This window comes from Artemia sp. Qi Xiang Cuo, chromosome 10 (genome assembly GCF_049724085.1).
Source record: "Artemia sp. Qi Xiang Cuo chromosome 10, ASM4972408v1, whole genome shotgun sequence".
NCBI classification, from domain to species: Eukaryota; Metazoa; Arthropoda; class Branchiopoda; order Anostraca; family Artemiidae; genus Artemia; species Artemia sp. Qi Xiang Cuo.
The window spans coordinates 32,897,972-32,922,118 of record NC_142803.1 but is presented as its reverse complement, the minus strand read 5'-3'; the positions used below and the strand labels follow the sequence as shown (position 1 = coordinate 32,922,118).

General features: G+C 34.0%; 1 protein-coding gene and 1 pseudogene across 1 annotated transcript in view; both read right to left on the bottom strand.

The window, feature by feature from the left end:
* The window catches only part of LOC148947679 (insulin-like growth factor 2.L), a 30,564-nt gene extending 6,669 nt beyond the window's left edge, over window positions 1-23,895 (bottom strand). The window contains exons 1-3 of the mRNA XM_089095981.1: window positions 23,715-23,895; window positions 15,837-15,951; window positions 9,506-9,581 (exon numbers count right to left, since the gene is read on the bottom strand). Of these exons, the coding sequence (XP_088952107.1) occupies window positions 9,506-9,581; window positions 15,837-15,951; window positions 23,715-23,895 (372 nt within the window). The remainder of the gene's footprint in view (window positions 1-9,505; window positions 9,582-15,836; window positions 15,952-23,714) is intronic.
* LOC148947680 (superkiller complex protein 2-like) lies at window positions 17,713-21,094 on the bottom strand (annotated as a pseudogene).
* Window positions 23,896-24,147: the final 252 nt, after the last annotated feature.

The following is a 24,147-nucleotide window of genomic DNA, read 5'->3' as shown; positions in this document are numbered from 1 at the left end:
CAACAAGTTCCTTTCTTAATATCCCTCCTAAACCCATTTTACAAGTAGAAGTACTCATCCTTTTCACCATAACTTTACTTTACAACTTTTTTCTTAATGTCCCTCCTAAACCCATTTTACAAGTTGAAGAACCCAACTTTTTCACCCAGAACTATACTTCACAGCTTTTTGAATGCCCACAACACCAAGCAATACTTTTCAAAAGACATTTCAGAACAAGTTATTTTCTTAATTTCCTTCCTAAACCCATTTTACAAGTTGAAGTTCCCAGCCTTTTCACCCGCAACTATACTTTACAGCTTTTTGATTGCCACAACATCAAGCAATACTTTTCAAAAACATTTCAGAACAAGTTCTTTTCTTATTGTCCCTCCTAAACCCATTTAACAAGTTGAAGTACCCATCCTTTTCCCCAACAACTTTACTTTACAGCTTTTTGAACGCCCCAACACCTAGCAATACTTTTCAAAAGGCATTTCAGAACAAGTTCCTTTCTTAATGTCCCTCCTAAACCCATTTTACAAGTTGAAGTACCCATCCTTTTCACCACAACGTTACTTTACAACTTTTTTTCTTAATGTACCTCCTAAACCCATTTTACAAGTTGAAGTACCCAACTTTTTCATCCAGAACTATACTTCACAGCTTTTTGAATGCCCACACCACCTAGTAATACTTTTCAAAAGGCATTTCAGAACAAGTTATTTTCTTAATGTCCATCCTAAACCCATTTTACAAGTTGAGGTACCCATCCTTTTCACCACACCTTTACTTTACAACTTTTGTGCACGCCACAATATCATACAAGTTTTCACTTCAGTTCCGATTTTTTTTGTACACGCCACAATATCATGCAAGTTTCCACTTCAGTTCAGATTTTTCTCAATGAGATGAAAAAATTTAAAATACTATTCCAAATTTTTCATAGAAGATAGAAAGTTCAAGTTATCTTCTGAATTTTATTAAAGAACTTACAGTTCAATTCTAATTTCTCCAAAGAAAATATAAATCTTCCACTTCAGTTCTTAATTTCACAAAGACACAAGGAAATTTAAAGTTCTATTTGACATTTTTCCGTAGAAGATAGAAAAAGCTCTACCATAGTTGTGAATATTTTCCTGGAAGATAAAAATTTCTACTTCAATTTTAAATTTTCTCAACGAAGTGAAGAAAAGTTCAAGTTCTAGTCATCATGCAAGATTCCACTTCAGTTCAGATCTTTCTCAAAGAGATGAAAAAATTTAAAATACTGTTCCAAATTTTTCATAGAAGATAGAAAGTTCAAGTTATCTTCTGGATTTTATTAAAGAACTTACAGTTCAATTCTAATTTCTCCAAAGAAAATAAAAATCTTCCACTTCAGTTCTTATTTTAACAAAGACACAAGGAAATTTAAACTTCTATTTGAAATTTCTCAATGAAGTGAAGATAAGCTCAAGCTCTCTTCTGAATTTTCTCAATGAAAAACAAATTAGTTTTTGATCAATTCTATTTTTCCTAATAATATAAAAAGGTTCCACTTCAGTTCAGATTTTTCCCCAAAGACATAAATTTAAAATTCTCCTCCAAATTTTTTTTAGAAGATAGAAAAAGTTACACATTAATCGTGAATATTTCATTATGATGATAAGGAGCTACTTTTCTCATTGATGTGAAGAAAAGTTCAAGTTCTTTTCCTAACTATCCATATGAAAAGAAATAAGTTACAGATCCATTCTATTTTTCAAGAAAAAATAAATATTTACCACTTCAATTCGGATTTTTCTCAGAGATGGAAAAACATAAATTTACTGTTCTGAATTTTTCATAGAAAAGAAATAAGTTATAGACCCATTATTTTTTTCAAGAAAAAATAAAAATTTTCCTCTTCAGTTTAGACTTTTCTCAAATAGATTGAGAAATTTTAAATTAATTTTATATATTTTTCATAGAATATATAAAAAGCTATACGCTTATTATGAAAAGTTAGTTCAAGTCAGAATTTTATTAATTAACCCACTGTCCAATTCTAGTTTATCCAGATGAAAACTAAAATCTTCCACTACAGTTCTTTATATTACAAATAAACAAATAAATTTAAAGTTCTAGTATTAATTTTAGTATAGAAAAGAAAAAATTTTTTCTTCAATTCCAATTTTTTTTTCAAATAAAATAAAAAATATTAAAATTTTTAATAAAAATTACCAGCGCTTAAAATGCTAGCTTTTCATAAATAATAGAAATATAACAAAGTAATGCATAAAATATTTTATTGAAGTAACAACATGTGGTAACAACACACAAATACAAAGTCAACCGGGGGGGATTTTCCGGCGAGTAGGGTCAGGTTAGGTTAGACTAGATTAAGTTAGGTTAGATTAGGTTCGGTTAAGTCAGGTTAGGTAAGTTAGGTTAGGTTAGCTAAGTTAGGTTAGGTTAAGTAGTAAACATCTCTCCATGTTTAAGTTAGGTTAGGTTAGGCTAGATTAAATTATGTTAGGTTAAGTTAGGTTAGGTTAGGTTAGCCTACGTACGCGCGCGTACGTAGGCTAACCTAACCTAACCTAACTTAACCTAACATAACTTAATCTAGCCTAACCTAACCTAACTTAGAGATTTTTTATTTCCTTTGAAAAAAAAAATTAGAATTGAACTATAACTTTTTTCTTTTCTCTAAGAAAATTCAGAAGAGAACTTTAAACTTCTTTGTGTCTTTGTGAAATTAAGAACTGAAGTGGAAGATTTTAATTTTTCTCTGGAGAAATTAGAATTGAACTGTCAGTTCATTAATAAAATTCAGACTTGAGTTAACTTTCATGATCAAAGTATAAATTTTTGTATATTCTATCAAACATTTAGAACAGTAATTTAAAAATTCTCCATATCTTTGAGAAAAGTCTAAACTGAAGTGGAAAATATTGATCTTTTCTTGAAAAATAGAATTGATCTGTAACTTATTTCTTTTCTATGAAAAATTTAAAACATTAATTTAATATTTTTCAATCTCTGAAAAAAATCTAAACTGAAGTGGAAAATATTGATTTTTTCTTGAAAAACAGAATGGGTCTGTAACTTATTTCTTTTCATATGGATAGTTAGGACAAGAATTTGAACTTTTCTTCACATCAATGCGAAAAGTAGCTCCTTATCTTCATAGTGAAATATTCACGATCAATGTGTAACTTTTTCTATCTTCTACAAAAAATTTGGAGGAGAATTTTAAATTTATGTCTTTGGGGAAATATCTGAACTGAAGTGGAATCATTTTATATTATTAGGAAAAATAGAATTGATCAATAACTAATTTCTTTTTCATTGAGAAAATTCAGAAGAGATCTTGAACTTTTATTCACTTCATTGGGAAACTTCAAATATAACTTTAAAGAACCTCATGTATTTGTGAAAATAATAACTGAAGAAGAAGATTTTCATTTTCTTCGGAGAAAGTAGAATGGAACTGTGATTTCTTAAGTAAAATTAAGAAGATATCTTAAACTTTCTATCTTCAATGACAAATTTGGAACAGTATTTAAAATTTTTTCATCTCTTCGAGAAAAATCTGAACTGAAGTGGAATCTTGCATGATGACCAGAACTTGAACTTTTCTTCACTTCGTTGAGAAAATTTAAAATTGAAGAAGAAATTTTTATCTTCCGGAAAAATATTCACAACTATGGAATAGCTTTTTCTATCTTCTACGGAAAATTTTCGAAAACAAATTTAAGTATCCTTGTGCCTTTATGAAATTAAAAACTGAAGTGGAAGATTTTTTTTTCTTTGGAGAAATTAGAATTGGATTGTAAGTTCTTTAATAAAATTCAGAAGATAACTTTATCATTCTATCTTCTATTAGAAATTTGAAAAATTATTTAAAATTTTTTCATCCCTTTAAGAAAAATTTGAAATCAAGTGGAAACTTACCCGATATTGTGGCGTGTACAAAACAAAAATCGGAACTGAAGTGAAAACTTGTATGATATTGAGGCGTGCACGAAAGTTGTAAAGTAAAGTTGTGGTGAAAAGGATGGGTACCTCAACTTGTAAAATGGGTTTAGGATGGACATTAAGAAAAGAACTTGTTCTGAAATGCCTTTTGAAAAGTATTACTTGGTGTTGTGGGCATTCAAAAAGCTGTGAAGTATAGTTCTGGAAGAAAAAGTTGGGTACTTCAACTTGTAAAATGGGTTTAGGAGGGACATTAAGAATAAAAGTTGTAAAGTAACGTTGTGGTGAAAAGGATGGGTACTTCAACTTGTAAAATGGGTTTAGGAGGGACATTAAGAAAGGAACTTGTTCTGAAATGCCTTTTGAAAAGTATTGCTAGGTGTTGGGGCATTCAAAAAGATGTATAGTAAAGTTGTGGGGGAAAAGGATGGGTACTTCAACTTGTAAAATGGGTTTAAGAGGGACATTAAGAAAAGAACTTGTTCTGAAATGTTTTTGAAAAGTATTGCTTGATGTTGTGGCATTCAAAAAGCTGTAAAGTATAGTTGCGGGTGAAAAGGCAGGGAACTTCAACTTGTAAAGTGGGTTTAGGAATGACATTAAGAAAATAACTTGTTCTGAAATGCCTTTTGAAAAGTATTGCTTGGTGTTGTGGACATTCAAAAAGCTGTGAAGTATAGTTCTGGGTGAAAAAGTTGGGTTCTTCAATTTGTAAAATGGGTTTAGGAGGGACATTAGAAAAAAGTTGTAAAGTAAAGTTCTGGTGAAAAGGATGAGTACTTCTACTTGTAAAATGGGTTTAGGAGGGATATTAAGAAAGGAACTTGTTGTGAAATGCCTTTTGAAAAGTATTTCTTGGTGTTGGCTGTAAAGGATGGGTACTTAAACTTGTAAAATTGATTTAGGAAGGACATTTAGAAAATAAATTGTTCTGAACTGTCTTATCAAAAGTATTGCTTGGTGTTTGGGCATTCAAAAAGCTCTAAAGTAAAGTTGTTGGTGTAAATAATGGATACTTAAACATTTAAAATGGTTTTAAGAGGGTCACTAAGAAAAGAACTTGTTCTGAAATGTCTTTGGAAAGTATTGCTTGATGTTGGGGCATTCAAAAAGCGGTAAAGTAATGTTGTGGGTGAAAAGGATGGGTACTTCAACTTGTAAAATGGGTTTAGGATTGAAATTATGAAAAGAACTTGTTCTGAAATGTCTTTGAAAAGTAATGCATGGTATTGGCACATTCAAAAGAACCAAAAAGCTGTAAAGTAAAGTTGTTGGTGAAAAGGATGGATGCTTCAACTTGTAAAATGGGTATAGGAGGGACTTTAAGAAAGGAACTTGCTCTGAAATGCCTTTTGAAAAGTATTGCTTGGTGTTGAGGTATCCAAAAAGTTGTAAAGTAAAGTTGTGGGTGAAAAGAATGGGTACTTCAAGTTGGAAAATGGGTTTAGAAGGGACAGTAAGAAAAGAAGTTGCTCTGAAATGCCTTTTGAATGGTATTTCTTGGTGTTGAGGCATCCAAAAAGCTGTAAAGTAAAGTTGTGAGTGAAAAGGATGTATGCTTCAACTTGTAAAATTGGTTTAGGAGGGACATTAAGAAAGGAACTTGCTCTGAAATGCTTTTTGAAAAGTATTGCTTGGTGTTGTGGGCGGTCAAAAAGCTGTAAAGTATAGTTCTGGGTGAAAAAGTTGGGTACTTCAAGCTGGAAAATGGGTTTAGAAGGGACATTAAGAAAAGATGTTGCTCTCAAATGCCTTTTGAAAGGTATTTCTTGGTGTTGAGGTATCCAAAAAGCTGTAAAGTAAAGTTTTGGGTGAAAACAATGGATGCTTCAACTTGTAAAATGGGTTTAGGAGGGACATTATGAAAAGAACTTGTTCTGAAATGCCATTTGAAAAGTATTGCTTGATCTTGAGGTATTCAAAAACTGTAAAGTAAAGTTGTGAGTGGAAAGGATGGGGACTTCAAGTTGGAAAATGGGTTTAGAAGTGACATTAAGAAAAGAAGTTGCTCTGAAATGCCATTTGAAAGGTATTTCTTGGTTTTGGAGCATTCAAAAACCTATAAAGTAAAGTTGTGGGTTAAAAGGATGAGTACTTCAAGTTTGAACGTGGGTTTAAATGGGATATTAAGAAATGAACTTGCTCTGAAATGCCTTTTGAAAGGTATTTCTTGGTGTTGAGGTATCCAAAAAAGCTGTAAAGTAAAGTTGTGGGTGAAACGGAAGGATGCTTCAAGTTGGAATATGGGTTTAGAAGGGATATTAAGAAAGGAACTTGCTCTGAAATGTCTTTTGAAAAGTATTTCTTCGTGTTGAGGTATCCAAAAAGCTGTAAAGTAAAGTTGTCAGTGAAATGAAAGAATTCTTCAAGTTGGAAAATGGGTTTAGGAGGAATATTAAGAAAAGAACTTGCTCTAAAATGTCTTTTGAAAAGTATTGCTTGGTGCTGAGGCATCCAAAAAGCTGTAAAGTATAGGTGTGGGTGAAAAGGATGAAAGCGTCAAGTTGTAAAATGGCTTTAGGATGGACATTAGGAAATGAAATCGATCTTAAATCTCTATTGAAAAGTATTCCTTGGTGTTGAGGTAACCAAAAAGCTCTAAAGTAAAGTTGTGGGTGAAAAGGATGGATGCTTCAACTTGTAAAAATGGTGTAGGAAGGGACTTAAGCACAGAACTTGTTATGAAATGACTTTTGAAAAGTATTGCATGGTGTTGAGGCATCCAAAAAGTTGTAAAGTAAAGTTTTGGGTGAAAAGGATGGGTACTTCAATTTGTAAAATGGGTCTAGAAGGGATATTAAGAAAAGACGTTGCTCTGAAATGTCTTTGAAAAGTATTGCTTTATATTGGAGCATTCAAAATGCAGTAAAATAAAGCTTTGGATGAAAAGGATGGGCACTTCAACTTGCAAAATGGGTTTAGGATGGACATTATGAAAAGAACTTGTTCTGAAATGTCTTTGAAAAGTATTGCATGGTATTGGTGCATTCAAAAGAACCAAAAACTTGTAAAGTAAATATTTGGGTGAAAAGGATTGAATCTTCAACTTGTAAAATGGGTCTAGGAGGGACTTTAAGAAAGGAACTTGCTCTGAAATGCCTTTTGAAAAGTCTTGCTGCGTGTTGAGGTATCCAAAAAGGTGTAAAGTAAAGTTGTGGGTGAAAATGATGGGTACTTCAAGTTGGAAAATAGGTTTAGAAGGGACATTAAGAAACGAAGTTGCTCTGAAATACCTTTTGAATGGTATTTCTTGGTGTTGAGGAATCCAAAAAGCTGTAAAGTAAAATTGTGAGTGAAAAGGACGGATGCTTCAACATGTAAAATTGGCTTAGGAGGGACATTAAGAAAAGAACTTGCTCTGAAATGCCTTTTGAAAAGTATTGCTTGGTGTTGAGATATCCAAAAAGCTGTAAAGTAAAGTTGTGGTTGAAAAGGATTGGGTACTTCAACTTGTAAAATGGGCTTAGAAGGGACATTAAGAAAAGATGTTGCTCTGAAATGGCTTTTGAAAGGTATTTCTTGGTGTTGAGATATCAAAAAGCTGTGAAGTAATGTTGTGGGTGAAATGGAAGGATGTTTCAACTTGTAAAATGGGTTTAGGAGGGACATTAAGAAAAGGAACTTGCTCTGAAATGCCTTTTGAAATGTATTTCTTGGTGTTGATGTATCCAAAGCTGTAAAGTAAAGTTGTGGGTGAAAAGGATGGGTACTTCAAGTTGGAAAATGGGTTTAGAAGGGACATTAAGAAATGAACTTGCTTTGAAACGCCTTTTGAAAAGTATTTCTTGGTTTTGATGTATCCATAAAGCTGTAAAGTATAGTTGTGGGTGAAAAGGCAGGAAGCTTTAGGGGCCTGGGGGGTCCTTTGGGGGTCTGGGGGACCCTTGGGGATCTGAGGAGCCGGGTGGGAGCCCGGGGAACCTTTGGGGACCGGGGGCTTCCTTCGGGGTTGGGGTGGGGTATGAGGACCCTTCGGGGTCGGGGTGGGGTATGAGGACTCTTTGGGGTTGGGGTAAGGGACCTCACAACACTGTGCAAATGGAACTTGTGTATTATAACGACCACACTCAAAACCACTTCTAAAACCTTTTCTAAAATCATCTTTTAAAATGTCTCTAACTGTTTCGCCGAAATAATTCCCTAAAACGGTTTCGCCCAAATAATCCCTAAACGTAATCTCAGCGTGTTCCTTTTGTTTCTGGCATCTCTGTGCTTTCACATTTCAAATTTCTAGGAGACCATTTCCTACGTTAATCTCTTCATCTCATAAATGTTCCTAGCTACACTATTAAGGTTTCGTTAGAATATCAATTTATCTCTCCGACTTAAAGCTCAGTGAAGCCGTATTTAAAAATAGAATTTATATCTCTTTAGACTCCCACATAATTCCAAGATAACAAGTGATGTCATTTCTAATTCCTGACAGTAAAGATCAATGAAGCCCTATTTAAAAATAGAATATTAATTTTTCTCTCTGACCTAAAGAACGTTTATCCCTCAGACCGAAGATTAAAGAAAGCCATAATGTTTCTTAATTCCCCCTTCGTGAATCAATATATTCCCCTAGCGATTATGTAAATAAATTTCTCAGGTTAGGTTAGCCTAAAGATCAAGGAAGCCATGTTTGTTTCTTAATTCCCCTTCGTGAATCAATAATTCCCCCGCCGATTATGTAAATCAATTTCTCAGGTTAGGTTCGCCTAAAGACATAAAACAACAATAATAAATAAATCCCTCAGGCCTAGAGATTAAAGAATCCATAATGTTTCTTAATTCCCCCTTCGTGAATCAATAATTCCCCCGCCGATTATGTAAATCAAGTTCTCAGGTTAGGTTCGCCTAAAGTTCAAAGAAACCATAATGTTTCTTAATTCCCCCTTCGTGAATCAATAATTTCCCCACCGATTATGTAAATCACCCCAATGTCATTACACCTGGACAAACAATTCTCACTGAGAAAACCATAAACCACGTGGTTCTATGCCCAAATAAGGAGCCCCGTCCGGAGCTTTAGGGTCATCTCTACTTTTGTATCTTCATACAAATATTTTTTCCCCTTTTGGTATAGGCCTAAAATCTAGAATGTTCTAGGCTAGAATGTTCATAATTTAAGGAATGACGCATTGGCTGGTGTTAAAGGGTGTTGTAACATAATGCTTGCATTGAAAAGTAAGGGAAATCTAATTGATGATATTAATATCCTTAGTAAAGCATATTAAAGACTACGTTTTTTTTTCTGTTTCATTAAACGGAAGTTACCACGTTTTCTTCCTCTTCCCGTCATGGAAAATAAATTCCGTGAACTGTAAGGCATGAAATAATTGATTTTTCACTGTTAGCTTCAAATATTTATTCCAAGCTAAAACTTAATTAAATGAAATATTCATTTAAATTAAATGAAATATGTAATTTTTTACTGTTAGCTTGTAGAATTATTACGTAAGAAAGAACCATCTCTAGTTTTTCAGCCCTGAAAACTTGGAAACTTCGAAACAAATAAAAGGTTGCAAATATGGATTAACTTATATTTTCTGCAACCTTATTATGTTTGGCTACAAGAAAATATATATGTAATACTTACTGAATCGATTATATTCTCTTTGAAGAACGATGGTTCTGATGCACCGTATTCCAGTTCTTCTTTCCTATGGTGGTCCCTAGAATTGTGAGGAAATAAATTAAAATCATTCGTAAACGCCTTCGGATTTAATACATCTTGAAGGATAATCTTGAGAAACACATCTTGATGCGTTCGACATCTTGATCATCAAAACATCTTGAAAAACAAAAATTGAATGAATTTATTTCTTCATTTGAAATAGCGCGCAATAATATTTTGGTTACCGTTGTTAGCTTATTTTCCTGGCTTTATAACTTTTAGGTACAGGAACTGTGTGCTAAATCTAGGAGCCGACATCGGTTCCAAATATGGAACGGATCATCATTTTGTGATGGTCAACTAGAAGGTAAGACTTGCAGCTACTGTCAACAAAAATGCCACGCGATGATTAAACGCATCCCACCCGAGTGACTTTGAGATGTACCACTTATGCGCTGTCGAGATCTCCGACAACTTGGAAGACCTTCAAACTGACGAAATTGGCTATACAACCTGTCGCATTGACCATGTATGGACTTCTTATGCAAAGTTGTTCTTGGTGCTGCTCAAGCGACCAGAGGCCACTGTAATCGCAAAACATCAAAATAGATTTCCGAAAGCATCATTCACATCATTAAACTCAGGCAATAAGTTGAATACCGAAACTCAGACGAGTTCGAATATCAAACAGTTCGTGGTAACGAACTGTAAGTAAGGAGCGACCCGGCTCAATGGTAACGGAAACTCTAGAAAACGGGTTTTTGATACCAATAGATACATCAAAAGAATCAGATTTCAATGCTGATTTCAAATATATAACTTTCATCAAGTTTAGAACTACCCATCAAAAGTTATGCGCCTGAGAAAATTTGGCTGATTTTCAAAACAAGGGGGAAAGACCCCCTAAAAGTTATAGAACCTTAATAAAAATCGCACCATCATATTCAGCATATCAGAGAACCCTACTGTAGAGTTTTAAAGATCCTATCTACAAAAATGGGGAATTTTGCATTTTTTGCCATAATAAATAAGACGGATGGTTTTTTTTTTGTTTGTTTGTTTGTTTTTTTGTTTTTTTTTTTTTTCCCAGGGGTGATCGTATCGACCCCGTGGTCCTAGAATATCTTGGGAGGGCTCATTGGAACGAAAATTAAAATTTCCATTTCCCTTTTTAATTGACAAAAAAAAATGGAGGGCAACTAGGCCCCCTCCCACGCTTATTTTTTTACCAAAGTCACCCGATCAAAATTTTGAGATAGCCATTTTGTTCAGCATGGTCGAAAATATGATAAATATGTATTTTGGGATGACTTAATCCCCCGAAGTACCCAGAGGGAGGGCTAAAAGATATGAACTTTACCCAATGTTAACATATAGTATTGGTTATTCGGAAGTATACAGAAGTTTACAGGAGTTTTTTTTTCTGGTAGTGTGAGGGAAGGGTGGGTCGGGGGTTATGGTGGATGATCTTTTTATGAAGGAAGTTCTAATGGGGGAAGGGAAATCGCCATGAAGGGGGCGCCGGACTTGCCAGCATTATTTATTGGTTATTGGGAAGTATACAACCATTTTCAGGAAGGATTTTTTCTGGAGGGGGGCTAGAGGAGGAGTTACTCTGGAGAATATGGCCGTGGAGGATGTTTCTTTGGGGTAAGGGACATTTCTATGATGGGGGCGCCATATTTCCAAGAATTATTTAAAAAACGATCAGAAATTAAATAAAAAAAAAAACAAGTCTTTCCAACTAAAATTTAACAACGAATATTAGAAATTAAAACGAACAGAAATTAGAAAGTATGTGAGGGGGTTCTCCCCCAAGTCAATACCTCACTCTTTACGCTACAGTTTTTTTTTAGTGCTTTCAAAAGAGCTCTATCTTCTAATTAAACGGCCTTTGTGATTCAGGGGTTTGTGAATCAATTTTTTTTTTAACTTTTAACGTAAATAGCGTGGTATTGAATAATGGGAGAACCCCCACATATACTTAATAACATATACGTAATAAAAAAAAACAATAAAAAAACAAGCGATACGGCTCAATAGTAATCGAAACTTTTAAAAACGGAATTTTGATGTCAATAAATGTATCAAAAGAATGTGTTTATAATGCTGATTCTAAATATATAAATTTTATTAAGTTTAGTATTACTCATCAAAGGCAACAAGCCTGAGGAAATTTACTCGATTTTTTAAAGAGGGGGAAACATCCCCTACAAGTGAAAGAATTTTAATGAAAATCACAATGTCAGATTCAGCGTATCAGAAAACCCTATTACATAGGTTTCAAGCTCATATCTGCAAAAATCTGCAACTTTGAATTTTTGCCAGAAGAAAAATATACGAATATAGAAGTTAGTTACGTAAGTTAATTTGTAAAGACATTCATTTAGCAAAAGAAAAGTAAAATTTATATGCAAATAAAAGCTGCATTAACTAAAAAACGATCAGAAATTAAATAAAAAAAACAAGTTTTTTAAACTGAAAGTAAGGAGCGACATTAAAACTTAAAACGAACAGAAATTATTCCGTATATGAACGGGGTGGTCCCCGCCACACCGCTGCTCTATTTAGTCTTTATTTGAAAGGGGCGTGCCCATCCTAACCGCCTCTCAAATTATGCTAATTTTTTTTATTTTTTATAAAAAAAAATTGTGAGTCAGAGTAAAACTTTATCGTAAGGAGCGAGGCGTTTAGGAGGGGACCGCCCCATTCATATAAGGAATAAATAGCGAGGTGGTGAGGAGGGGACAGCCTCCTCAAGGTAATTCTCTTAAGCAAAAGTAACATTTTTAGGGTCACAGGAAAATTAAACCGATGACAAATCCACACTAAAAGATTGCGACCATGGTAGATTGCATCCATGGGAAACTGTATAGGCACAAGCTTGAGTTTACAGAGATTATACCGCTGAAACCTAAACCAGGGAAGATGGTAGAACGATAGGTTTTCCCTCCCAATGAAAGCCCTTTTCAAGGGTTGGTGCAGTCAACTGTTTTAAAATTTTTCTCTGTGTATGATCTTTCGTGGGTGTATTTTCTGTGAATTTCACACCCCTTTACGATATCTTTCTCTATCCTTTTCAAAGTACTCCTGAAAAGAGGGGGGCGGGTAGTGTAACCCCTTTGATTGGGGGAGGCTAGTTTTCTGTGAACGCCGCATCCATGGATATCTTCCTTGGTTTTAATTCTTTGAATATTTTCAACGAAAATATCGTTCGGGAGGAGACGGTATAAATGGCTTCAGCAGAAAAGTAATGACACCTAAAACAATCTCAGTATTTGCAATGACACAAATAACAAAGACTGCTTTTATGTGCCATTTTTTTCTGTTACTACAAAAATTAACCTTGCTTTTGTGTGCCATGATTTTTTTTTGTTCCTACTTATATGTGAAGCTACTTATTAAGCCCCATCGCTCGAGAATTTGTTTTTGGTTTCAGATTATATTATTCTTAGCTACGGTCAGGCTTTTAAAGCTTTCTTTTATTTTATTGTTTAGAGGATTGAATCTTAAAGGATGAACATTCGAACGCCCAAACTTTGAATAGAGATATGTCATTCTTCGAATAAGTCTTTCAAATATAAGCCGTTTAGGACTGATAATTGTCGGAATTTATATTATTCGTCCCACTTATTTGGTCGGTTTCACAGTGTCGAACGTATGAAGGTGGAACATACAATACTCCCTAGGATGAGATATAAAAAGATTTACTTCTGAATAAACTGAAAGTAAAATGAAAATGATAAAGAAACTGTTTTATCACTAAATTTAATTAAAATACAATAAAACTTTTCTTGCCTCCTACCCGGAAAAATTATAATATTGAAACATCAAAATTGAACGATTGTGGCAGTCATGATATATCTTATAACTATTCAAGGATGACTTTCTTTATCATGACCACCTTATGCTTTCAATTTCAGCATTAACATGATTGGATTTTTCCAGTTAGTTGAATTTTTTCAATGCTGGTGCATTTGAAGATTAAAGCCTTTTTTGAAAGTTTTTCGCTGCTACAACGTAGATAAAAGCAATAAACCGTTGTCTTTGACCGAAAGAAAACCATATGACTTTTTAAAATGATTCATGGAAATAATTGCACTTTTTCCAACGATAAAAAAAAAACAAAAAAAAACAGGGACAGTATTTGCAAAGCAAAAATAGAAAAATTAACTGTGACACGTTGTGTGTTGACAGAAAAAAACAAAATAAAGTTACTTTTAGCAATGATGCTTTAGCATTGATCAAAAATTTATGAAAAAAAAAACAATGAAAAAGTATTTTCTGGCAACCTTTCTGAAAAATAATTTTCATAGTACTAAACACAAAAAAAAATGTTTCATTATACCAACAACGAAACAAAGTTTTTGCTCTAGATTTTGTTTTTTTTGTATTTCTATTTTAACTTTTTTGCGGTGAATTTAAATAGGTTCCCATAGAGCTTCAATCAAACCTAATTTAGGTTTGCTTAGCTATTCTTTAAAGATTGATTCCTAAGAAACTGGGGACTTTGTATTTTTAATACGTAATTTTTTTTTGAAAAAGTATTAATTGCTGAAAAGTTAAAGGCAATAACCTAAATAACCTAGGTATAATAAATATCCCGTTGTCTCTGGCAGAAATAAAACGATATGATTTTTAACAATGATTCATGAAAATAATTACACTATCTCCAACGTTAAAAAAACAGCGGCAGTATTTGCAATGCAAGAAAAAAACAAGAAAAATAAACTATGACACGTTGTATATTGACAGAAAAAAAAAAAAAATTAAACAAAAATGACAAATTAAAACAATGAAAAAGTATTTTTTGGCAATGTTTCTGAACAATAGTTTTCTTAACACTAAACACAATTTAAAATGTTTCATTACACATACAAGGAAACAAAAGTTCTTACTCTAGATTTTTTTTTTGTATTTGTAATTTAACTTTTTTACAATGAATTTGAATAAATTATCATACAACTTCTATCAAACCTAATTTAAATATTTGTAGCTATTCTTTAAAGATAAAAACTGGGAACTACAGAAAAGTTTTTTGTTTCCTACATGAAAAATGGGTTCATTTTTTTTCATTTTATTGAATTATTAATATTGCACACAAAATAAAAAAATTAGCGATCATTACGGAAAAAATTATCAGTAATTGTAAAATTCTGATTGAATTTTAAAATTAAGTGTCAAAATTCATTATGTTCTTCAACATACTTAGAGTTACTCAGGGGTACTTAAAAGAATAAAAAGACGATCTAATTGTCTAGGAAGATGATGTAATGTTCTTTCTTACATCTTAAACCCAATAAACTCTATTTTTCTGCAGCTAATCGTTCCCACGTTATCAGTTTTTGAAGTGTTCGGTTATTTTCTGTGACGTTTTAGACAAAGGAAAATCGTTTTAGACACCTGGAAAATCGTTACGACATAAAAAGACTTGTTATTTTTTTGGAAGCAACTTTAAAAACGACTCTGGCGTGTTCGCTTTTGCCCTTTGTCAATTTTTGAAAAACGAAATATAAAACATAACAATATTGCCTAAATATAAACTTGAAAAATTACAAGGTGGACACTGTTGGGGATTTAAAAAAAGTTGTAATTTTATAAGTTAGTATTAATGATGGTACTTGTACAGGGGCGAATGTCCAGCATTTTTATTGGGAGGGGGGCAAGAGAGGTCCTTACCAGGATCAAAGGTCCTGTCAAAGGGCATAGAATGTATAATAATTTTTTTCTTCACATTATTGGAGGGGCAACTGCCCCCCTTGCCACCCCCAAACGACACCCCTGTACTTGTATGATATAGCCCCGACCTATATAAAAGTTGAACCTGTTTCTCTGACGCTAAATCCAAATGAAATATACCTAAGTATGATAAAAATATAATACTCTAGGAACAAATTTGGGCTATATATTTGCAAATTAGGGGGTGGGGTAAAGTATAGCTCGTCTGCATATTAAGGACTGCACACAAAAAAAAAAAAATAATAAACGAACGCCGTTTGTACATCCAGAGTCGCATTCTTAAACACTTTTTAAGTTCAATTGCTTAGAGAGCAATAAGGGAACTTCGTGGCCTTAATTAAATTTTCTAACATGGATGATGATATTCTAGCATGTTCCATAAGTTTTGACTTGGTGCAACTAGTAATTAAAGCGCGCCAATTCAATTTTAGCTTTTAGTTGGGTCTGGCTGATCTTGCACTATCATGTTGATGCAAAATTATTAATTTTTTAAGCTGCTTTTCCAAACTCTTATTTGAATTAGATATTCTCTTATATACAAAAAATATGAATCAAATTGGCTTAGCTGGCTTACTCATAATAGTCTATTTCTTCTGGAAGAGGCAGAGGTTTTAAGCAGTATGTCTGAAGAAAGCGAATCCTGCATGCATTAAGACAGCATAACTCGACAATGCCACCATTTTCTACTCCTATAAACAATAATTCATATTAAGATTCTTTTCCTGAAAAATTCACACAAGGATAGTTTAAAATAATTGACAACTTTAACCGAGATTTTTTAAAATTAATACCTTACTACCAGTGTGTAATTAGTAAATAAGCAGGGAATTCCTTTTAAAAATAATTAATTTTGTTTTTTTTAATTTCCAAACGTCCAAATTCCATCGTGAATAATGGCGTGTCAAACGCAAATCATGTGCTAGATAAGACGAAATTTTTATATGTTAATCACCCGGAGTATAATTTGAGCTTAACAGGTCACTGTTTGTTCTATGTTATTTTTACGTTTGAAAATCCTGAAAAGAAACGATAGTTATTATTTTTCCCACAGATTTGGATTTATTTATCAATGTTAAATTTGTGTCCGCCAAAGGTGTTACTGGATTGAACACATGGGTTAATTTGCAGACCAATCAAAAAGAGGAGGCAGATCTGAAAAAAAATTTTTTTTTTTTTTTTTTTAGAAGCTAACGAGCCGAGACGCTTTGTCGCAAATAATAACCTACCAAATACATCTTCGTCCGTCATATGGCAAATTGATGGCTTAATATTACAATAAAACAAAGAAAACAAGCTTTTTCAACTTAAAGTAGGGCGCAGCAATGAAACTTAAAACGAACAGAAACTATTACGTATATGAGGGGGTTTCCCCCTTTTTTTAAAACTTTGCTCTTTACTACTAAAGTTTGACTCTTGTCCGAATTCTTTTAGAACAACTGCTGAAATACAAGTTCTGTTGAATTGAAACAAGAGGGTTTCTCAAAATAATAAATAATTTAGTGCAACGAGGGGGGGATTGAGGAGGAGACAACCGTCCTAATTAAAACAGCTTAATTTCTGATCGTTTTTCAAAACATTCCGGGAATTCCCAATCCCCCTCTGTTGAAAATCCACCCCAGAAAATCCTCCTCCATGAAAAATTACTCCCCCAGAAAGTTCCCCTGTGAAAAATTTCCTCCGGCGTAAAATCTCCCCGGACATTTTCCTTCTCGCTAAAAATTCCCCCCAGATAATTTCCCCGGGAAAAATCCCCCTAGACTCCTTACTTTTATTTAATTTTTTTATTGAATTTATCTGATCGTCTTTCAAATGATGCCACCCCTCCCCCCACCCCCGCGGAAAATTTTCCTCAGAAAATTTCCCTCTGTCCATGAAAAGTTTTTACCATGAAAAACTCCCCCCAATTTCAATAAAAAAATCTATCAGACAATTCCCTCCACGTTGAAAGTTTCCCCTGGACAACTCCCCTGTAATATTCACTCCGAATACAGAATTGAGCAGCCAAAGAAAAACAAAGACAAATAAAAATAATTCTGTATATTATTATTAGGAATTCCAGAAAATTCACCTCGGGTAAAATTTCCCGAGAGAATTGTCCCCAAAAATTTTCCATCCCACAAAAAATTCAGAAAATTGAAAAAATTCTTTATGCAAATATCGTAAGGGTTTGAAATTCTTTTGACACCCAGTCCACCATGGAGTACCAATTCAAGAAAATGTTCTCTTTAATTTTTTTCAATTATAAATGCCGAAAAACGTATTTCTAGATTTCTAAGGGGCTTATGCATTTTTTTATTCCGGTTTCTTCAATAAAATGCCCAGAAAAGACATTTTTCGAAATAAACGGAGACGATTGCCGTTTAGACCCTCAATCCAATTGGCAGCCCTGCTATGCACGATGTATACAAATAATTATAAAAACTAATACGAGCAAGTGTTACAGTAAATTATTAGAAGGTTATCAACTTATTTATCTTTTGTTCCAACTGTTTTTCAAGCTCTTTGATTTTAGAACTGAAATGAAGTTCCCCAAAGCATAGTTTCATCATGTTTTGAATCCTTAATAACTTCGATCTCAGTAAATTCAAAATCATTGAATAAGTCAGACGAAACTGCTGTCCCAATTTTCGAGGCTTTCCATCATGTCTTGAAGGCGTTTTAATTTAGGAACACTATTTGTACATAATATTAGAACAGTGCCAGTAGAATACAAACCTCATCTTCCAGACTTCCAGCCATTTGAACACATTCAGCAGGTAACAATTGTCTTCGATTCTTGTCATCATGCTTCATGATCTCGTCGAATACTTCTAAGCGAGTAGGGATATTTATTCCCATTGCAAAAGTATCTGTTGCAAAATGCAGCTTAACCTTCCCTTTTGGGAACAGAATTTCAACGAATGCTTTTAGAATTGACAATATTCCAATATGATGGACTCCAATTCCTTGCTTTAACAAGTTGGATATTTGAATAGCCTGGGGGAGGTTTTTATCAGATCCTTATAGTTTGTCCAGACATTTATGCAAGAATTGAGCAATAGCACCTTTTTCTTCTACCGCTGCTAAGTTAACGCAACTCAACATATTTGCATTTGAATCGCATTTGCTCCTTGACAAAGTACAAGAGACTACAGGAGGCTTATCCTCAGAAGGAAGATGATCAAGCACTCTAATGCAAAGATTATTTTGCTGTGGGTCCCATGCAGGAGTTTGAGGAGAAACGCCTGTGATTTTTACTCTTATTGGCTTCTTTTACGCTCTATCTTCGATCACGACTTCCTTTATCTCCTCCAAGAGCCCCTTTTTTAGTACTTGCTTGTTGAGAAGTACCGTCTTCTACTTTCCTAGTACCGGCTTCATTGATTATGCAGCATTTCAATAGCCTTTATGAGGCAAATCCCATCGGGTCCCATAATAAGGAATTTATGCTCCTTCGATTTCCTAGATTGAGCTGTGTATAAATAATATTCCAAAGATATAGGCCTCTTTAGTGTACTACTAACATACATCTTTCCTTTCCTCGTCATGCTGACCCACGATGTGAATTCCAAGGTGGTACACCTCGTTCAGAATCGTCGATGCAATGAATTTTGTCAAAAACAGCCCATCCTAGATTTTGAATTGAACCTGATCCATTGTACAACATGGATATTAAAATCTCTGTTGTCATTGTAAAACCACTTGCCTTTGGATTAATCTGGACATCTCCACTTATAATCCCGACACCTTGAAAGAATCTGCTAAAGTCTCTAGATTTCTTGTTGGATAAGCCTTTGATAGAGGATGTGTAAAATGCCTTCATCTTACACCTCTGAGATAGTGTAATAGTATACCCTGCAACTACTGTTGTCCCTAAAGATGCATGTGCAGCAATAAAAATCCTTTAACGATTTAATAATGGCAGGCTGTTGAAAATTTTCAAGTTTAAAATTTTGAGTGAATGCAGGCTTGGAACTAAACTCTCAAAATCAACAGCTTCACTGACATTAACGGCTTCAGCTCATAATGTTGGGCTTTCCTTAGGAGTCTTCGGAAGTGCCATATGAAGTGCCGAATCTTCTGAGACTTTAGTTTTATCCTAAGTCGTTTTATTCCCGACTATGCTGGTTCTGTTTTTGCCTCTCAGATTCTGCTTGCGACTTGTGTTCACTTTGAATAGATTTGATTAAACTAGTTAGTTCAAACTTCATACCCTCTTTGAAGGCCGGTGGTACTATGAACAAATTATTCAAATCTAAAGCCACTGATTTTATATTTGTTTTCTCGTCAATTTTTAAACCATGCCCAAAACGTGACGTGGCATGTGCACTATATTTTACACATTCATTGACAATACTAGATTTAATTTGTTCAATCAACCATTCAGATGTCACGACTTCGATAAAAATCCATCGCTCTATTAGTTGTGAGGTCAAACTTTATCTTCTGTTTTCTTTAAATTTTATAAACTGGAACACCGTGAAGTTTATTCAGGTTTTCCTCTTTGTCCCTAGGCCACTGGTGGCTGAAGTTACTAATCTTAAAAAAATTGATCACATATTCTTCTTTAAACTCTTATTATCAATTGTAAAACTATTATTAATCACAGCTTTAAATACTGTGAGTATAGGAAAACACCCTAAAAGTCGCAAATTTAAACCTGATGTCAATGGTGGCGTTTCTAAGTACCAAAAGTAAAGTTGCCGTCGATACCAGTCGGTAACTTTCAATCTGAGTTGACAACAAGACTAGAACCCACTACCTTTTTCTTCCACTGAATTCCTGGCGTTGTTTCTTCTACAGTAACTTTATTTACTTTCGGCAGAAACCTGACGATGAACTGTCCTCCCCGGCAACAATGAATCTTGGAGTCACTTCCGACGACCACTTCGATCTATTAGCTGCAATTCCTCTGGGGATCTTTAGCCCGCCTCGGTCCCATCTCCGATTATTTCTCCGGAAGGCTTTCAAATTTTTTACGAAAATTCTTCTTCTGTTCGTAATTAAAAGGAAATGCAAATGTACAAATTTTTGTAGGAAAATTGTAAAGAAAAACATTTTTTTAAATTGATATTAAATATAGTTAGAGTATTTTGACTTCACATTCAGAAGCCTTTTAAACGGCAAAAGATAAAACATGAAAACATTAACGCTTAGCTCAAACAAAATATGTAAAGAAAAGGGAGAAAAAAAAACAAAAAACAAACGCTGCACAACAACAAATTCCAAACAAAAGAAAACTTACACCTAAGCAAAGCCCAATAGGTAATTCAATCATAATAATAATTGCCATTACCCTAGTGGTAATCAAGTTACCATACTGGAATTTATTTAGATACTAGTTTTCTTTTGTTTTTGTATAGCGTTTCATTTTTTTACTTACTTTTCTTAATTTGTTATGTTTAAGCTAAGCATATTAGACTTTTTTTCCCCGCCAATTAAGGCTTCCGGATGTGCCAATAAATTTCGACTCTATTATTGTTAATGCAAAAAAAAAATTGTTTGTTTTACTGTGTTATTCAAAAATTTTCCGTTTTTTCTTTTAATTTCATTTTTTTTTTCAATTATAAATTGAAAAGCAGTGTGTTCTAGGAAATTATTCTTCTTCTGTCCTCCTGGTTGTCATTTTCAGGAGGGTGCCATCTCAACAAATTACACGTTCGGGGTGACACAAGGTGCGACCAAGGAGCTGGAGGCAATGTATTTTGATTACGAAGACTTGCTCCTTAGACTTGTCCCAATAATTTGTTACTCTACTATTGGGAATTCTGCTTCTTGCTGCCTTGAGAGGTTGCGTTTCGTCAGCGTACAGTGGTATAGGTCGAAATATGCTTCGTAGGCTCCGACTTCCATTTTTATCAATTTAGATCTTGAAGACTGGTGAAGATTTTCGGAGCTTTTGCTATGCAGACTGATATGTCTTTCCTAGCTCCACTATCTGGTGTTATAATCGGTGCCGTTACTAGCCAAAATGTTTGGGGAGGGGGGACTTAGAGATTTTACCGACTGGCTGGTCATTTTTACCGACTGTTGTTTGTCAATAATTAGCATAATGTCTATTTCAAATACAATATGTAAAATCACTGCACAAGTCGATAAAACAATGGCATATACCAAACGAGATTTAGATTCTAGTATATATCATGTCACTATTTTAATGCTGTTTATTTAACCAAATGGAAAATTGTGGCACCATCCGTAAAATCATAGAAGGAGTCGGTAAAACTGCTGCATTTACCAACCAAGTTCAAAATTTCTGTAGATGACATGTCAGTATTTTACAGCCTTATTTTTCTTTAACCGAGTGACCAAAATCATTGGAGGGGGTGTCCCCCCATACGTGACGGCCCTGGTTACAATAGACTCAAGGTACTTCTATTGCTTGGGATTGTAATTAGTTTACCATCCAAAATGATCTAACATGAAACAGAACAGTTGAGGGTTATAAATTTGGTCTTAGAGCTGATGATGATTAATCCGATTCACTCTTGAGAGCTCAGACACGGCATCAATGGTGTTTTTCTAGCCTTCAGCAGTGGTTTCTGGAAATTTAACGTCGTCTTGAAAATCCGAGTTTTTCAGGGGGTTGAAGGAAATCGTTCAGTTGTCCGAAGACATCTCCACAATCATTTGTCAGGGCATTTTTCATTATCCAATCTATAGCGTAGTTGAATAATATGGACGAAACAAGACATCCATGTATGACTCCAGGCACTATACTAGAAACTTGGGAGTATAGTTGCCTGAAACACCCACGCGGGTCTCAGTGTCTGTGCAAGCACTTCGGAGTATGTTGATGGTGTCCTGTGGCACTCCATTTTCAGACATAATTCTCCGCACTTCCTCTCTAATAAGGCAGTCGAAAGCAGCAATGAAGTCAATGAAAGCAATGAGCAGTTTTTTTTTTGCATTGTTTAGGTTGGTGACGTGTCTGTGTATTATTTTAGAAATGTTTAATGGATGTATCTATTTGATTTTTTTGTTTTGTTTCTTCCCTGTTTCTTCCTGGCCATAGAGCCCTACGGGGGAGACTAAGTTGAAGTGCTGTTTTTGTTGTTGTATGTAAAACACTGTGGAACTTGTTAAACACTTATATTTTTCTTTTTTTTTTTTAATAAATTCAAGGACGAAATTTATAGCCGACAATCGAGAAGTGTCAGTGATTTAGAAAATTATTTAGAGATATACCTAAGAAAATAATACCCAAACAGAGCTGTGCAAAAATATTTGTCGAAGCGCAAGACGCAGACTTCAGCGCAGTGTATGCTGTGTTGCAGTCCAGTTTGAGTACCTTCACTGTCAAAAGTTACAAGATTTGGTAATTTTAAGTCACAAAAACTTTTATTAATTCATACAGTTGTATGTGTACAAATTCCTAGATAAATGTTAACATTTACCGTCCACCTACTTCTTGCTCACCTTCTAATGAAAAAAAGTATAGCTAGTTAATATTTACTAGAGTACTATCATTTGAAGATATTTTTTACGTTTAATTATCGTTGTAAGAAACAACAAATTCCGTCATTTTCGGCGTAGCCTTGAAATGTCAAACTGCAATAGCTCCAAACAATTCTCTTTCTTATTGCAAGGAATACGTCTTGATTTGAACGGCCAATCAGTATATTAAAAAAAAAAAAAATGAAGAAATCGAAAGGTACAGCGAAGAATACCCTAGGCCATATTTCAGTATTGCACACGGACGGATTACGCACAACTTAAATTTGTGCATTCTTTCGAAGCAAAGAATGACAATAACAATGAAGAAGGTGGAAATTACAAATCTCCACTCTTTTTTATATCTACAACATTTATTCCAAGGATTAGTAAGAGTCTTTGTACTGGCACGAAACCAACAATGCAAACCATTGTTGGTTCGCATTGTTGAGAACCAACATACTAAATCGTATCAAACTATAGTAAATTTTGAGGTGTGTTTTTTTTTAGAATAAGAAAATATATGATTTTAACTTTGAGAAGCTGCTAAACAAAACCTAATTTTAGAGCAATGATGGTTATCGGACGCCAAGGGGAGGAAGGTAAGGGCACACCTTGCGTTTGCCCCTCCCATCTCCTGGAAAGACAAAAAATGTAAGACAATTCGAAGCTCAGACCCTTTTCACCTTCACGAACATTTTGACACTTTTAAATGAAATTAATCTTCTAAGCCTTTTCTCCATCTTTGCAAAAAAAAAAGATTATACAGGCTAACACCCCCCTCCCCAACACGTTTGTCCTCAGGTTAGTACTCTGATAGTCCGTTTGTTCAGTTTTCTAGCAACCAAAGTTGAGCAATATACATTGCTAAAGTGGAAAATAGGATTCTTAAAAAAAAAAAAAAAAAAAAAAAAAAAAAAAAAAAAAACTATTAAACATACAAGTGTGGAGAGGGGAAAAATAACGCAACCAATTAAAAAAAAAAACAAGTCAAAGAGGGAGACAGATAAAGAGGAAGGAGAAAGATGATAAAACCCACCTGATTCAATATGTGTACTTCTATCATCTGATTTCCATGCCAAAGCCTTATATGGAACTTTCCCCTGACAAACTAATGTTATCGCATCAGCCAACATTTGGCCGCATCGTTGAATTTTTAAATCACCTACAGAACGAGCTACTACAAAACCAACAAAACACATAAAGACTAGAAGTTTCATCTTTAAACCTACGTTTGAAAGTGGTTTTATCTTCAGATTTTTCACATTTCCATTAGGTTAATTTAAGGTGGTTGCCAAGTCAGGTGAAACATTGTTTCCTTAATTGCCATGATACGTTGATAGTAAGGTTAACTGCCATCTGGTAAAGAGATAATTACAAAAATATTCCAAAATTCTGATAACATAAAAGTGACATCCAGCCCAAGATGGATGATGTAAATTTGCAAAAAATCTGCGACTTGCTGGAAAGGT